The sequence below is a fragment of the Scatophagus argus genome, chromosome 21 (genome assembly GCF_020382885.2).
Source record: "Scatophagus argus isolate fScaArg1 chromosome 21, fScaArg1.pri, whole genome shotgun sequence".
NCBI classification, from domain to species: domain Eukaryota; kingdom Metazoa; phylum Chordata; class Actinopteri; family Scatophagidae; genus Scatophagus; species Scatophagus argus.
Window position 1 is genome coordinate 18,817,919 of NC_058513.1, and position 15,561 is coordinate 18,833,479.

At 44.0% G+C, this 15,561-nt stretch overlaps 2 protein-coding genes and 1 long non-coding RNA gene across 3 annotated transcripts; 2 read left to right on the forward strand and 1 right to left on the reverse strand.

Annotated features, from left to right (window-relative positions):
* Positions 1-351: 351 nt before the first annotated feature.
* On the forward strand, positions 352-5,729 carry LOC124053233 (neoverrucotoxin subunit alpha-like). The gene is made up of 4 exons (XM_046378275.1): positions 352-619; positions 878-977; positions 2,335-3,798; positions 3,913-5,729. Exons 2-4 carry the CDS (start codon positions 887-889, stop codon positions 4,461-4,463), a joined length of 2,106 nt encoding a protein of 701 aa, XP_046234231.1. The 5' UTR covers positions 352-619; positions 878-886; the 3' UTR covers positions 4,464-5,729.
* Positions 5,730-5,929: 200 nt separating this feature from the next.
* On the reverse strand, positions 5,930-6,944 carry LOC124053124 (stonustoxin subunit beta-like). Its single transcript, XM_046378089.1, has 3 exons — positions 6,878-6,944; positions 6,733-6,796; positions 5,930-6,492 (listed from the first exon to the last, which is right to left on the reverse strand). The coding sequence occupies exons 2-3, from the start codon at positions 6,785-6,787 to the stop codon at positions 5,930-5,932; spliced, it is 618 nt and encodes a 205-aa protein (XP_046234045.1). The 5' UTR covers positions 6,788-6,796; positions 6,878-6,944.
* A 4,466-nt stretch (positions 6,945-11,410) lies between these two features.
* On the forward strand, positions 11,411-15,153 carry LOC124053240. Its single transcript, XR_006842116.1, has 3 exons — positions 11,411-11,640; positions 11,722-11,821; positions 14,982-15,153. It is a non-coding gene; the product is annotated as an uncharacterized LOC124053240 (long non-coding RNA).
* The last annotated feature ends 408 nt before the right edge of the window (positions 15,154-15,561 follow it).

Sequence of the window (15,561 nt, forward strand, 5' to 3'; positions counted from 1 at the left end):
GGTTGAAGATGCTGACTACTTGGCAGTACTCTTAAAGCTTATGTTATGTGCAATCCTGTATATTTCTTGTTTCAATCCTGAAAATGTTAATACATTTTGAATGTGTATCTGACCCTTCTGTCTCCACTGCGTTCCCTCTTTCATGTCATGCGTATTCCTTATATCATGTTATAGTTGTAATAGTGGGTTTACGTAATGACAACTACTTTGGTTCATTTTAAACTCCATGGCCTGTGTCATGTTCTTTCTGTCAAACCTTATATCTCATATCTAATCAGAACACTGGAACATGTTCAGACCTTTACCACAAGTTGAGATGATGGGAAAGTTGTTCTAATAAAGCTTCTTCATTTCTGCTGTGTGATGTAACCAGTATGATTTTCAACATACATGAAGCATTTAGGGCAAACAGGCAAGTTGGGGCCAAATAGTAGTTTCATAACTAAAGGTGTTTTCAAGGGAGGAGACAGTGGAAGAGAGTGTCTGACAGGATATAAATACTCTCACAGCATCAGGGATCATCACACTGGCAGCTCCAGCTGGAAGCCAAGAAGAAGAAGAAGAAGAAGGAGAAGAAGACTCGCACACAACTCAGCTCATCAGCTCACACCTTCACCAGGTGAGGACAAAATGGGTGGACAGAAATGGAGGATGACAAAAATGCATTTATGTTTAGACTTTCACTGAACTCCAATTTGTGTAAAGCCATCACTGTCAGACTAATCTCTATAGAGGAAAATACTGCATGTGTAAGTACAGTGAACTGTCAGCCTTCCTGGTTTTTGTTTTTATCATCCTTCCTGTTGAGGAAACTTGATTCCCAGTGTTAGGGACGACAGTGTAAATGAAGCACTGAAGTCTGTGTGGTCACTTACAGGTTGGAGAAATGGCCTCTGATAACATGAAGGTTGTTGCCCTGGGTCAACCTTTCACCCTAGGAATGCTCTATGATGCTCGGAAAAATGAGCTTCTCCCAGGTAAGCCTTGACTTAAACTTAATAAAACTAAACAGGCTTTTCAAGTCCAGCCAGCCAGAAATCCTCTATTGGATTGAGGTCTGGGCTTTGACTTGGCCCCTCCACCTAGCATACCTAGACCTGTATGCTTCAGGTCTTTGTCTTGCTGGAAAATAACTTCTCTCTCAACTCATGGTTCTCTTGCAGACTGAATAAAAAAATTGAATTGAATCACATTGTCCTCCAGGATTTTCATAGATTTCGCTGCATTCATTGTACCCTCTACCTTTACAAGCCTTGCCCAGCCTGCTGCTAAGAAGCATCCCTACAGCACGATGCTGCCATAATTATAGCGAGGAATACTGAATAACCAGTGACTGGACCCTCCAGAAACATGTGTCTTTATACTACAGTCACTGGAGAGACATTCACTGTAGTCGGGTAATCTCAATTTCAATAATTCTGAAACTACCAGCACCAATTGCTTGGACCTGTGCTGAATTAGTTCAGTCCGTTTAAAGGGGATGAATATTTCACAGGAAACCGAGGTATAAAAATAAAAAACTACAGTAAACCAGCAAGATACTAAAAACCATCAAGTTCAGTTCCTTTCAATTCAATTCAGTTTATTTATATATTCACAACAAAAGTTATCTCATGACACTTTCCAGTTAGAGCAGGTTGAGAAGAAACTCTTTCATTAAATTGTAAATAGAGAGAGCCCAACATCCCCCCTTGACCAAGCACTTGGCAACAGTGGCGAGAAAAAACTGCCTTGTAGAAGGCAGAAACCTCGGGGCAGACCCCGACTCAAGATGGGCGGACATCTGCCTTGACGAGAGAGAGAGAGAGAGAAAGATAGACAGACAAAGAGAGAGGGAGAGGGGGTGGGGCGTGAGAGAAGGAGCACACAAGCAGAGATGCATAGCAGCAGTAATAATACCAGAAGTACTGGAATTGTAGATAATGATAATGACAATGAAGTATACAGAAGGTACTATGGTGATTATGATAGCAATATTAGTAACAATAATAATGGCAGTAGCTACAGCAGAGTAGTAATGGTACTAAAAAAAAGATTATTTTTTCAATAAGGAAAGATTAAAGATTATGACTGAACAGTAGTAATCACAGTAACTTTCGAGCAGGACTGCAGCAGGAGGTCCATCCACGATCCATGAGAACCTGAGAGAAAATAAAGCACAAGGACATCAGGTGATGTCAAGGGATGAATCAAACAAACAAGCAAATGTATTAGTTGCTGACAAATTAAGAACCTGCAACATGCACAAGCATAAAGGATTATGATTAGGTCCTTTGTAATGTTATGTTAACAAAAATATTTTTCTGCTATTTGGTGTTTTTCCATTTTCTATAGGTTTGAGACTGTGGGATGATGAAACTCTACAAGCAAATATAACTGAAACCAGTAAGCCCTTCAGTGAATTTGAAATTACCGCATCTGACACCATTGAATCCAGGTCTTCGATGCTGAAAGTTGATGCTTCTCTCAAGGCCAGTTTCCTGAGTGGACTGGTTGAAGTTGGAGGATCTGCCAAGTATCTGAATGATAAGAAACAGTTCAAAAATCAGAGCAGAGTGACGTGTCAGTACAAAGCTACCACCAACTTCAAGGAGTTGTCAGTGATTGACCTTAAAGAAATGAACACCCAGCAGACAGGTATTATTGAGAAGGGTTTGGCAACTCATGTAGTCACAGGCATCCTGTATGGGGCAAATGCTTTCTTTGTGTTTGACAGTGAGAAGTTAGAAGACAGCAGCGTTCAGGACATCCAGGGCAGCATGGAAGCTGTGATAAAGAAGATCCCCTCATTTAGTATTGAGGGCAGAGTTGACATCAAGCTGACAGAAGAAGAAAAAGATCTGACCAACAAATTCTCCTGCAAATTCTATGGAGATTTCATTCTTGAAAGCAACCCTGCAACATTTACAGATGCAGTGAAGACCTACGTAGAACTTCCAAAGCTACTGGGAGGGAATGGAGACAACAGTGTTCCACTGGAGGTCTGGCTGATGCCACTGAACTTTTTTCACTCTAAAACTGCTGAGCTGGTGAGTGGGATCAGCGTTGGACTGGTGAGGAAGGCACAGGATGCTCTGCAGGAATTAAGAGAAATCAGAATGAGGTGCAATGATTCTCTGGTTGACAAAGTGGTGCAGAATTTTCCACAGATTCAAGCTGAGTTAACCAGATTCCAACAGTTGTGTGAGTACTATGAGTCCAACCTCAAGCAGACCATGGCAGAGAAATTCCCCCTCATCCGTGAAGGTAAAGAAGATGAGAGCTCGGTAAACCAACTCCTTGAAGACAGACAGAAGTCACCATTCAGCTATAAAAATCTAGACAAGTGGCTGGATCAGGAAGAGAGAGAAATCAACATCATCAAGTCCTGTGTAGATACCATGGATGGAATGAAGATTGTCCAAAGTCAGTCAGAGCTGGACAGAGAGGTTCTTGCTCCAGGTGTAGAGGAGGCCCTGTGCTTTGTTTTCACTTCCCTGGAGACTCCTGACCCTGGTCTTGATGTGATGGCAGCCTTCTTGGAGTCACGTGAAGCAGAGAGCACCAGTGAAGACCTGTGGTACTACTCAGGTGAAGCAATAACCAAAACGAGAGAAGAAGCAGAACGAGTTGGCAGTCTTGCCAAAGGACTGAAGGGCAGCAGCCGATTTCTTTTCCTGATAGGAGCCATTGATAACAACAAACACAAAGGAGCAACCATCTACCATTACAGAAATGGCATCCTGGTCACTGATGACTTCTCAAAGCCCGACCTTCCTCCTGTGAAGAGCATCACCGACAGTAAAGATTTGATTTGGTGTAAGTAATTGAAATGCTTTGAGTAAAAACTATCCTGTATAATTTCCTCTCCTCCAGAAACCTGTTTGACCATCACAACGATTGATAGCACATTTTGTTTTCTCTCTCCATCAGATGCCACTGATCTCACCCTGGATCCAGACACTGCATACAACAAACTCATTCTGTCTCAAGAAAACAAAAAGATATCCTTTGGAAACTGGCAGTCGTATCCTGATGTCCCAGAGAGGTTTAATGAACTTCCTCAAGTGTTGTGCAAAGAGGGGTTAACTGGGCGCCATTACTGGGAGGTGGAGTGGAGCAATACTTCTAATGATTCTGTGTATGTATTGTTAGGGTACAAGGGAGTTGAGAGAAAAGGAAAAGGTAAAGGGGCCGAACTTGGAAATAATGATATGTCGTGGGTTTTTGGCAAAAGATCAGATGAAAACACACTTAAGACCTTTCATAATGATAAGGAAATAAAATTACCTATTCCCTCTGGAGGCCTCAATAGAGTTGGGGTGTTCCTGGACTGCCCTGGTGGCACTATGTCCTTCTACAAAGTCACCTCTAACAGACTGAGTCACCTCCACACCTACAGCGCCACATTCACTGAGCCTGTTTACCCAGGCCTGTGGGCTGCACGCGACAACAACTATGCAGGCTTTTGTTCATTTGCATAAGAACAATGACAAGGATTTGTTAGATCCTTGGTCTGTTATATGCGCTTACATTTAAAGTTAAAGAAAAACGTATCACCCCATTTTAGCCTCAACATGTACCACCTACTAATTAGTAAAAATGCATTCAAATCCAGAGGGAATGATAGGATAATTAATGGTGTCATAAAGTGACTATACATGTCGTTATGTTTGAGTTTGACTTTTAAGCCTTTTTCCCAAACTGACTTTTGCTTCACAACTTCACAGTCAGTTTGAATTTCTCTCAGCTATTTTTTATGGTAATTTTCTATCCTATTGATGATTAGCTTCAATCAATCACATCAGTATGCTGAAATAAAAAGTCATAGCTTAGCTGGTTGGGTTGAATTTATTAAGCCAGGCATAAGATTACCTTAAGTGCATATTGATGAAATTTGAGTGTTTGCTCCTTTTCTTCTTTGTGCTTTGTGTATCTTCTTAAATGACAAGAGGAATCTTTCAGTTTTTCTCAGGTGTGTACCTTAAATCTGGCATCAGTTTATTAATTTAAACCACTGCTCACAGCATTTTGTCAGAATTTTAAACACACTGCTGATGTTTACTGACACTGAAACAAATGTTGGATATGTTCACTGTTCTCTTGAGCAGAATATTCAATAAAGTGGAGACCTCAGCTTACCACTGTGTGCTACGTCCTTATTTCCTGTTGATTTCAAAGTTGAGTGTCACAAAGGTTTAAAGCTCAATCCTTTCTGGAACTTGTAAATCATAAATCCAGGACATAAAGTGACTTTCTCTCTTCACTGTATCATATAATATCACAGAGGAAAGTAACATATGTTAAGCCTGTACACGATTTTTAACAGTATGTTTATTAGCTTCTCTGAATTCAGAAAGGGCTGCCAGATTTAGTAGAACTGATCTGATCTGAGTGATCTGAGCCTTCACTGGTCTGAAGTAGCAATTCTCAGCAGCAGATATCTTGGAGTGATCTATAAAGGTCATCCTGGTAATAGAATTCCTTATCAATAAGAAGCAAAATAAGTAAAAATCAAAACCTCAGGATCATTGACAGACTTACTACCAGCCTTCACATCACTGGTTGTTATCACATTGGCACAATTATCTCTTATGTTCTTATAATTATTAAAAAAGTACTTCTTACAAAATGTAGTGTGCTGTGAGGTGCACAATCCAGTTTCAGTTTTCAGTAGAGGTCAAGTTTCAAACGTGTAAATCTCACCAGCAAATCATTTTGACTCGACTGATATAAGGACTTACAACAGAAAGTTACAACTGAAAACATATCTGTGATGAGCCAAACAGTGAAAACTGATTGAGAATCTGTGAATCACAAACTGGTTTGTGATGAAGGCTGCACATAGAACGAACATGAACCAATCAAGAACCCTGGTCCCTCTGGGATTTAAAGCTAAAATGGCTTAAATCTAAAGCCACATTCATCTCAACATTCTTCATAGCTGCTCCTACATGAATCCTGTCAGAACTAAGTAATTGCCACATTTTCCAACCCAGAAGCATGGGTACACAGACTCAGTGAACTTGGTCTGAAAGGTGTAGAGGTGAGTCGGGTCACCAAAGGAGACATTGTAGAAGGACAGAGTGCCAGCATCATAGTTCAGTAACACCCCAACCCTTTTACAGCCACCACAGGGAAAAGGACCCTGCCACACCTGACCATTGTGCCATGCTCTGAGTACAGGTTGTGGTGAACCAGGTGAAGCATATTGGCCAAAGCACCAAGACATGGGATTGTTTCCAAACTGGCTGTCTGAGCTTGTTGATTTTCTGTCAATCTCACCGTATGCGACCCCTACATAAACAGATTCATCAGGACTGGTGCTCCATTCTACCTCCCAGTAAGAGCTCTCCTTCAGGCTGTCTCTAGAAAACACCTGAGGATGTGCAGCAAACCTCTCTGGGCGATCAGGATATGACTGCCATGCTCCATATGTTGCCTTTCTGTTTCCCTCAGACAGAGTGAGGCGGTTGTTTGCAGTGTCTGGATCCAGCGTGAGATCACGGGCATCTGATGGAGAGAACAAAATGTGTTAGTACTCATTCTGCTGGCCATTAGTCATTAATAAGCTGTCTTATGACTCAAAAAGCATGGACACGTTTTCTTATCTTCTTATCATGTGTATCAATGTTAAATAGGTTGAAATAGTGTTACAGATTTATGAAATGAAGTTCCTGCTAGCAGAGCTGTGACAGGCACATATATTTAGAAATATCTTTGAAACAAGAGAGTAGTGGAGTCAAGACTTACATGCCATCAGATCACTTTTCTGAACATCAGCAGGTGCTTTGGTCTTTGAGGCCATTTCTCCAACCTGTTCAGAAATGTAAGGTAAGTGAACACACAGCCTTCAGCACTTCATTTACACTGTCTTCATCAGGAGGACTTTCCTCACCTGGTGAAGATGTGATGATCAGCTGAATTGTGTGCGAGTCTTCTTGACTTCCAACTGGAGCTTCCAGTCTGATGTTCTGTGATGCTGCAACATTATTCATATCCTATCAGATGTTTTCTTCTACTGACTCCTCCCATGGCACACCTCAAGACAACAACCATTTTGTAATGTAACAGGTAAATATTTCAATGGAGTTCCTCCACTGAAATTTGAGTATAAAGATGTTTTCAAATTTATATTTTATAATATTTATAAAATATAAAATATAAATTTATAATATTTGAACAGCTTTCAATGTTTCAAAAGAGTTATGTATGGTCAACAAGATGCTACCATAACATGACATGACACACATATCAAGATGGCGCTGGTGAGGTCGGACGCTGTCGTACCTGCTCCCGGAATTTGTTTGTATATAGTCGTTTTTAGCGTAATTTTCAACTTGTTAAGCCATCCTGTTGTAGGTCGTAACACATACGACAGACAGACATTAATCAACCTTGGAGCACAGTACTCAAACTGGGCTCCTATCAACTTAATCCCGGACCCGACCTGGCCCAACAACAACAACAACAATGGACGCTCAGGCCGCAGGTCACGGAGAAGGCCCCGAGGGAAACGAGCCGGCGTTAGGAACAGACTGAGACGTAGAGAACATCATTCACCTCTGCCCAGCATCCTACTCGCCAATGTCCAGTCACTGGAAAACAAGCTTGATGAACTCAGGGCCAGAATAAAGTTCCAGAGGGATATACGAGACTGTAATGTCATCTGCCTCACTGAGACATGGCTGACTCCCCTGACTCCGGACCACGCTGTTCAACCAGCAGAGTTCTTCTCAGTTCACCGCAAGGACAGGACGGGCGAGTCTGGTAAATCAAGGGGAGGTGGTGTGTGTCTGATGGTGAACACCAACTGGTGTGACAACAGGAACGTTTTGTCTCTCAGACACTCATGTTCCCCTGACCTGGAGCTCCTAACCATCCAGTGCCATCCTTTCTACCTGCCCCGCGAGTTTACTTCGGTCATCATCAGTGCTGTTTACATCCCACCTCAGGCGAACACGGACACTGCTCTCACCGAGCTACATGAGGCTATATCCACCTATCAAGCTAACCAGCCTGACGCAGCCCTCATCGTGACCGGGGACTTCAACCGTGCTAACCTGAGGAAGGTGATACCAGAGTTTAAACAACACATCGACTGCCCCACCAGAGGAGAGAGGACTCTGGACCACTGTTACTCTCCTTTCAAGGATGGTTACAGGGCCAAGTCTCTGCCTCCGTTTGGCCTTTCGGACCACAGTGCAGTCCTTCTCATGCCGAAATACAAACAACGGCTGAAGCAGGAATCTCCTGCAGTCAGAGAAGTAACACGGTGGACTGACCAATCAGAGGCCGCTCTGCGGGGCGCACTGGATTCAGCGGACTGGGACATGATTCGGTGCAGCTCGGACGGTGACCTCAACGAGTTCACGGAAGCGGTTGTGGGATTTATCGGGAAAATGGTGGAAGACGTAACACCAACAGCCACCACCAGAACTTTTCCCAACCAGAAGCCGTGGGTGGACAAAACTGTCCGCGACGCGCTGAGGACCCGCACCGCCGCCTACAACTCAGGACTCGCCACCGGAGACATGACGCTGTACAGGGCAGCCACCTACGCTGTCCGTAGGACGGTGAAGGAGGCTAAACGCCGCTACGCCGCAAGACTGGAGCTGCAGATGGAGGGGAGCAACTCCAGGACGCCGTGGCAGGGACTACGCACCATCACGGACTACAAAGCTACACATCCACCCGAGATGAGAGTCGACGCTTCTCTGGCTGATGAGCTCAACAACTTCTTTGCTCGCTTCGAGTCGGACAGCAGGCAAGAAGCTGCGCTCCCAGCCGGCGGAGAGGTGACGCTCACTGTGACGGAGCTGGAGGTGAGGAGGATGTTTAAAAGTGTAAACACCAGGAAAGCAGCAGGGCCTGACGGCATTAGCGGTCGAGTCCTCAAAGCCTGCGCAGAACAGCTCGCACCGGTGTTTACAACGATATTCAACCTCTCCCTCTCACAGTGTGTGATTCCCACCTGCTTTAAGAAGTCTGTTGTAGTCCCCGTCCCAAAGACAGCCAAGCCCAGTAACCCCAATGACTATCGCCCCATTGCCCTCACATCTGTGGTGATGAAATGTTTTGAGAAGCTGGTCAAAACATTCATCACCTCCTCTCTGCCCCCCACCCTGGACCCCCTACAGTTTGCATACCGCCCAGACAGATCCACAGACGACGCCATAACCTTCCTGCTGCACAAGACACTTTCCCACGTAGACACTAGGATGGGGAACTATGTGAGAGTGCTGTTTGTAGACTACAGCTCAGCATTCAATACCATAGTCCCCTCCAGACTGGTAACCAAGCTGTGTGATCTTGGACTGAACTCCTCCCTGTGCAGGTGGATCCACAGCTTCCTTACTGGCAGACAACAGGTGGTACGCGTGGGCCCCCATAGCTCATCCCCTCTCACCCTCAACACTGGATCCCCCCAAGGCTGCGTGCTGAGTCCCCTGCTGTACTCCCTGTACACACATGACTGTGTGTCCACATCAGACAGTAACACCATCATAAAGTTTGCTGACGACACAGCCATCGTGGGGTTAATCTCCCACAACAAGGGGGAGGCCTACAGGAAGGAGGTCACCCACCTGGAGAGCTGGTGCCAGGAGAATAACCTCCTGCTGAACGTCAGCAAAACTAAGGAGCTGATTGTGGACTACAGGAAGAAGCAGCAGAAGGACATCCGTCCACTCTGCATCGGCGGGTCTGAGGTGGAGAGGGTGGACAGTTTTAAATACCTCGGTGTGACCATCACACGGGACCTGTCCTGGTCACTGCACGTTAACAGGACTGTGAAGAAGGCCAGGCAGTGTCTGTTCCACCTCAGACGCCTCAGAGACTTCAGGCTCCCCCTCAAGGTGCTCAGGAACTTCTACACCTGCACCACTGAGAGCATCTTGAGTGGGAGCATCACCACATGGATGGGCAGCTGCACAAAGCAGGACCTCTCGGCCCTCAGGAGGGTAGTCCGCTCAGCTGAGAGGACGATCAGAACAACTCTACCCGACCTGCAGGACATTTACATCAAACGATGCAGGTCGAGAGCTGAGAAGATCCTCAGGCAGCCCCATCACCCCGGACACTCACTCTTCTCCCTGTTGCCATCAGGCCGTCGGTTCTGCTGCCTGAGAACCAACACTGAGAGGATGAGGAGAAGCTTCTTCCTCCAGACCATCCGTCTGCTCAACAGTGAGCGTTAATCTGGACAATCTCACTCCCACCTGCACTACATGCACTAGTTGTAAACACCACTGATGTAAATAATGCACATTTTCACTTTCTTTAAAATTTAATTTTAATTTTATTTATTTATTTTTTTTCTTTAAATTAAAAATTTTTTATTTACCTATTTTTTTGGTAGCAGGGACACAAAGAATTTCACTGCACATTGTACCCTGTATGATTGTGTATGTGACAAATAAACCTATCTTGTATCTTGTATCTTGAGACAGACAGGCGTCAGTAAAACAGAGTAGCGTGCCGAAGGCTGTATTGTGATTTGCTCTGATTCACATGTAATGCAATATGTTTCTGAGAGCAGAGTGATGAGGACATTTTACTGAAGCATTTTTCCACTGAGGACAGTCTGGGTCATGACACTTTTTACATCACATGATTCAACTGAAATATTCTCCAGAATGTGGGGCTGCTGTCAGTCTCTTCAGTCCTGAAATAAAAATCAGTTTAATAATAATACTGACAACATTTTATGTACAGCATTTATGTACATGAACATGACATTTTTAGTGCTAACTCCAACCCTGACCTCATGTCACTGTTGAGTCAGACATCACACTTCCAGGCCCTTCCAGTGTGCACTTCATAGGACACAGCTGCTAAATTAAAGACTTCATTGAGACATTTAGATGTTGCTGTCCTTGAGGTAAAACAATGTATAAAGATACTGATGTGTTACACACGAACAAATGCAAACCCTCTTATGCTGGTTTAAGATGCTGGCTCGTTGGCAGTACTGTTCCAGGGTCCTGTACAGTTGTTGTTTCGAAAATTACAAACTGTGAATATATTTTGAATTTTGCCGCCTGCATCAAAATACACATGGGGACCGAAGAGGCCGATAGCAGCCCCACATTCTAGAGAATACTTCAGTTTAATCAGGTAATATGAATACTGTCATGACCCAGACTGTCAAATATATATAATATATAAAATATATATAATATAAAAATACTGCAGTAAAATGTTGGTTCAAATACTGAAAACAATCTTTGTTTTCTCATGGTTGTAGAAATAATGACTGACTGCCCTCATTGCCCTGCTTTCAAAAACATATTGCATGACATGTGAATAAAAGCAAATCATAATAAAACCTTTGGGTTTGTACAAACTTGTCCTGGCATGCTATCCTGTTTTGGCACTTATTTGATAAGACGTAATTCCTTTGGAACATTGACAACTGCTCAGATATTTGTTCCACAGAAATGCCAGGACTGCAGAAATACCTTTATACTCAAATTTCAGTGGAAAAAATCTGAAATCTATTGAAATATTTGACTGTTGTTGGTGCGTCATGGGAGGAGTCGGTAGAAGATAGCCTCTCATACGATATAAATAATGTTGCAGCATCACAGAACATCAGACTGGAAGCTCCAAGTCAAGAGGACTCGCACTAAACTCAGCTGATCATCACAGCTTCACCAGGTGAGGAAACTCCTACTGATGAAGACAGTGTACATGAAGTACTGAAGGCTGTGTGGTCACTTACTTTACATTTCTCAGCAGGTTGGAGAAATGGCCTCTGATACCAAGAAGATTGTTGCTCTGGGTCGACCTTTCACCCTGGGAATGCTCTATGATGCTCGTGCAGATAAACTGATCCCAGGTAAGTCTCACCTCACCTATTTAACATTCATACACAACATGACAAGGATTAGCAAATGCTTTGCAATTCTATAATGTAATTATAACCATTTATCAGTTCACAAGTTAAGGGATGCTAAAATATTCAGCACAGCAGTTATGAATACATGTAATCAGGAACACATAATCACATTTCAAAAACAAGTACCATCAACTCAGGCTGGATTACATATCAGGTCTTTTAAAATAATGAACCTTTTTTCTTGATGACATGATTTTAATAGAAAGAGGTTTCTCGAAAAAGTGCTCTCTAAATGATGATTGAGAGCTTCACCTTGCGGCTCAGCTCTCGCTTCACCATGACGGGCTGGTACAACGACCGCATTACTGCAGTCGCTGCACCAATCCGCCTGTCAATCTCACGCTCCCATCTTCCCTCACTCGTGAACAAGACCCCGAGATACTTAAACTCCTCCACTTGAGGCAGGAACTCTCCTCCAACCTGAAGGGGACAGACCACCTTTTTCCGGTCAAGAACCATGGCCTCGGATTTAGAGGTGCTGATTCTCATCCCAGCTGCTTCACACTCGGCTGCGAGCCTCCCCAGCGCACGCTGAAGGTCCTGGCCTGAAGAAGCCAACAGGACAACATCATCCGCACAAAGCAGAGATGAAATCCCGTGGTTCCCAAACCAGACACCCTCCGGCCCCTGGCTGCGCCCAGAAATCCTGTCCATAAAAATAATGAACAGGACCGGTGACAAAGGGCAGCCCTGCCGGAGGCCAACATGCACTGGGAACAGGTCCGACTTACTGCCGGCAATGCGGACCAAGCTCCTGCTCCGAGAGTACAGAGACCGCACAGCCCTTAGCAAAGGACCCCGGACCCCATACTCCCAGAGCACCTCCCACAGGATGCCACGGGGAACACGGTCGAATGCCTTCTCCAAGTCCACAAAACACATGTGGACCGGTTGGGCAAACTCCCATGAACCCTCAAGCACCCTGTGGAGGGTGTAGAGCTGGTCCAGTGTTCCACGACCAGGACGAAAACCGCATTGTTCCTCTTGGATCCGAGGTTCGACTATCGGCCGGATTCTCCTCTCCAGTACCCTGGCATAGACTTTCCCGGGGAGGCTGAGGAGTGTGATCCCTCTGTAATTGGAGCACATCCTCCGGTCCCCCTTCTTAAAAAGAGGGACCACCACCCCGGTCTGCCAGTCCGAAAATTGTACTACCCAAACAATTTAATGACGATTGCCTTGAAAACGGGCACCTTCTCCATGGAACTTGCCCACTACTGGGCTACTTGACTGATACGTTCCGGCTTTTTCATTTATTTAAGTTCGAGACTTTCGGATGCTGCCTTTTCACTTGTGTTATATGATTGCTGACCGAATTCCGATTGGTCGAGAAGACATATTGCATTTTGGCTCAGCGCTTATTGTAGCTCTGGAAAGAAACTCCATCTTGCAGTACAAACAAGGAAATATAGCGATTTGGCGATTTCACCACTTCAGGACAGGATTGGTGCTGTGACATGCACAGAAACCTGTTTGAAATTTGTCAGTGATATTGGGATTATTCATCAAAGAAATCAACTGTACAAAATGGTCCTGATTCTTTAGAAGTGGTTGCACTACTGTATGCTTAAGACAGGAGGGAGCAGTGGGAAAAATGCTTCAGTAAAATGTTGGTTCAAATGCTGAGAACAATCTTTGTTTTCTCATGGCTGTAGAAATAATGAATGTCCTCATCACTCTACTCCCCAAAACACATTGCATGACATGTGAATAAAAGCAAATAACAGTACAGCCTTTGGGTTTGTACAAACTTGTCCTCACATGCTATTCTGTTCTGGAATCTACTTGACAAGATGTAATTCTTTTGAAACATTGAATGCTGTTCCAATATTTGTTCCACAGAAATAACAAGATTGTGGAAACACCTTTATACTCACATTCAGTGGAAAAATTGTTGCATTACCGTTGTTGTTATGCCTGGAGGTGTGTCATGGGAGAAATCAACTCTTAACATTCATTCATCACAGTCCTTAACATTTGGACTGTGTCTCTGGATGGTTCACATTGCACACTTTCTTTGTCACTTTCTCACTCAACAATTGTTTGCACACTATTGGAATGTTTTTATTCTATTATTGTATTTAATTTTTTTGTTATATAGCCTATTCTGTATTTTTATACTTCATGCTTTAATGCATGCTGGTTTGTGCTGATGCTACTGCATAGTAAATTTCCCTTGGGATCAATGAGGCATCTATCTATCTATCTATCTATCTATCTCTGTCAGAGCCCATGTTGTGTGTAGAGGTAAGCCCGACTATATCTAGCTGGTATCTCTCGGTGAGGCTCCTTCCCCACCAGAGAAGCGGCATTCCACGTCCCAACAATTATCTTCAACAACCGACGATCGGACCACCAAGGTCCCCACCTTTGTTTGCTGCCCACATTGCACCAGACCCCTTATGGGTAGTGGGCCTAGTCTAGGACAGACCCTTGTCCTTGCTTTGGGCTCGGCCTGATGGGGCCATGGAAAAAGTCCACTCTAATGATTAGAAAATCTAAATCTGAATTTTTAGTCAGTTAGATAGAATGTAAATAACCCTTCGAAATTTTGGAAACAGATGTCTGTCAATTACACATTTTTCTTCTGGCCTCCCAAGATGTGTTATTGTTGGCTCAGATGAAATGCAGGACAGAGCTGTCAGGCTTAATAAGTTCAACACACACTTTGTTCATGTGCGTTTGTTCATGCTGGCATTGAAAAGGATGAAGAGTGGGAAGGCAGTTGGTTTTAACTGGTTTGTTTGTACAAACAAGGCCTTACAAGATCTTAGAGAGTGAGAGGATGCCTGAGGAATGAGACAGGATTGTTTTGGTGCCAATTTTCAAGAAGAAGGGAGATGTGCAGAGTTCTCTATCAGGTCTGAAAGGACCTGCTGACCAAGTGCAAGAGGTTCCAGTTTGCTGTCCCTAACTCTTTAAGGTCTGGGGGGTATGATCACTAATCATTTCACAAAACTAGTCCATGCTTTTCAGTGTCAGGACCAGACTGCAAAGAGAGTGGCAGAGAAACTCTGGGATGGATTCTTCTGTGTTTATGGATTTCCACAATGCATCCACTGCGATCAGGGTGCAAATTTTCCTTCGCCTTCTTTTTCAGATTCTTCTGGGACATACTCTGGGGAATCATCTTCGTCAGCCTCGAGACAAGACAAGACAAGACAAGACAACTTTATTTGTACAGCCCATTTTTACAAGCAGTTTGTCTCAAAGGGCTTAACATAACATCAGCAACACCCTCTGCCCTTCGACCCTCACATCGACTAAGGAGAAACTCCCAGAAGAACCTTTAACAGGGAAACACTGGAAGAAGCCTCAGGGTGAGCAGCAGAGGAGGGATCCCTCACCCAGGACGGGCGGACGTCCAGGGGATGTTGTACAGGCAGGAAAGCAGTTAACAACATGAGAACAACATTACTAAAAAGACAAATAAAACAAAATCTCAACTCATAAAAATTTTTAATTTTCATGTCATTCATCCTTTCAGTTTCACTTTCCATACCACCTCAATATGATTTTAACATTTCAAAAGACTGAAATTATAAAGAAATGCTGTATGTTGAAATGCTGAGGAAACCCCGAGCAGGACCCGGCCCGCAAAGCAGAACCACCCCGCCGATAGTCGGTGCACAGAAGAAGTATTTTTTTTCCTCTACAAACCTCCATCGAGTGATTCTTCA

Coding starts and splice junctions, on each gene's coding strand:
- LOC124053233 (XM_046378275.1), top strand. CDS start 887: ATGGCCTCTGATAACATGAAGGTTGTTGCCCTGGGTCAACCTTTCACC. Junction 978..2,334: donor GAAAAATGAGCTTCTCCCAG/GTAAGCCTTGAC, acceptor CATTTTCTATAG/GTTTGAGACTGTGGGATGAT. Junction 3,799..3,912: donor CAGTAAAGATTTGATTTGGT/GTAAGTAATTGA, acceptor TCTCTCCATCAG/ATGCCACTGATCTCACCCTG.
- LOC124053124 (XM_046378089.1), bottom strand. CDS start 6,787: ATGGCCTCAAAGACCAAAGCACCTGCTGATGTTCAGAAAAGTGATCTG. Junction 6,493..6,732: donor GAAAAGTGATCTGATGGCAT/GTAAGTCTTGAC, acceptor TCTCTCCATCAG/ATGCCCGTGATCTCACGCTG.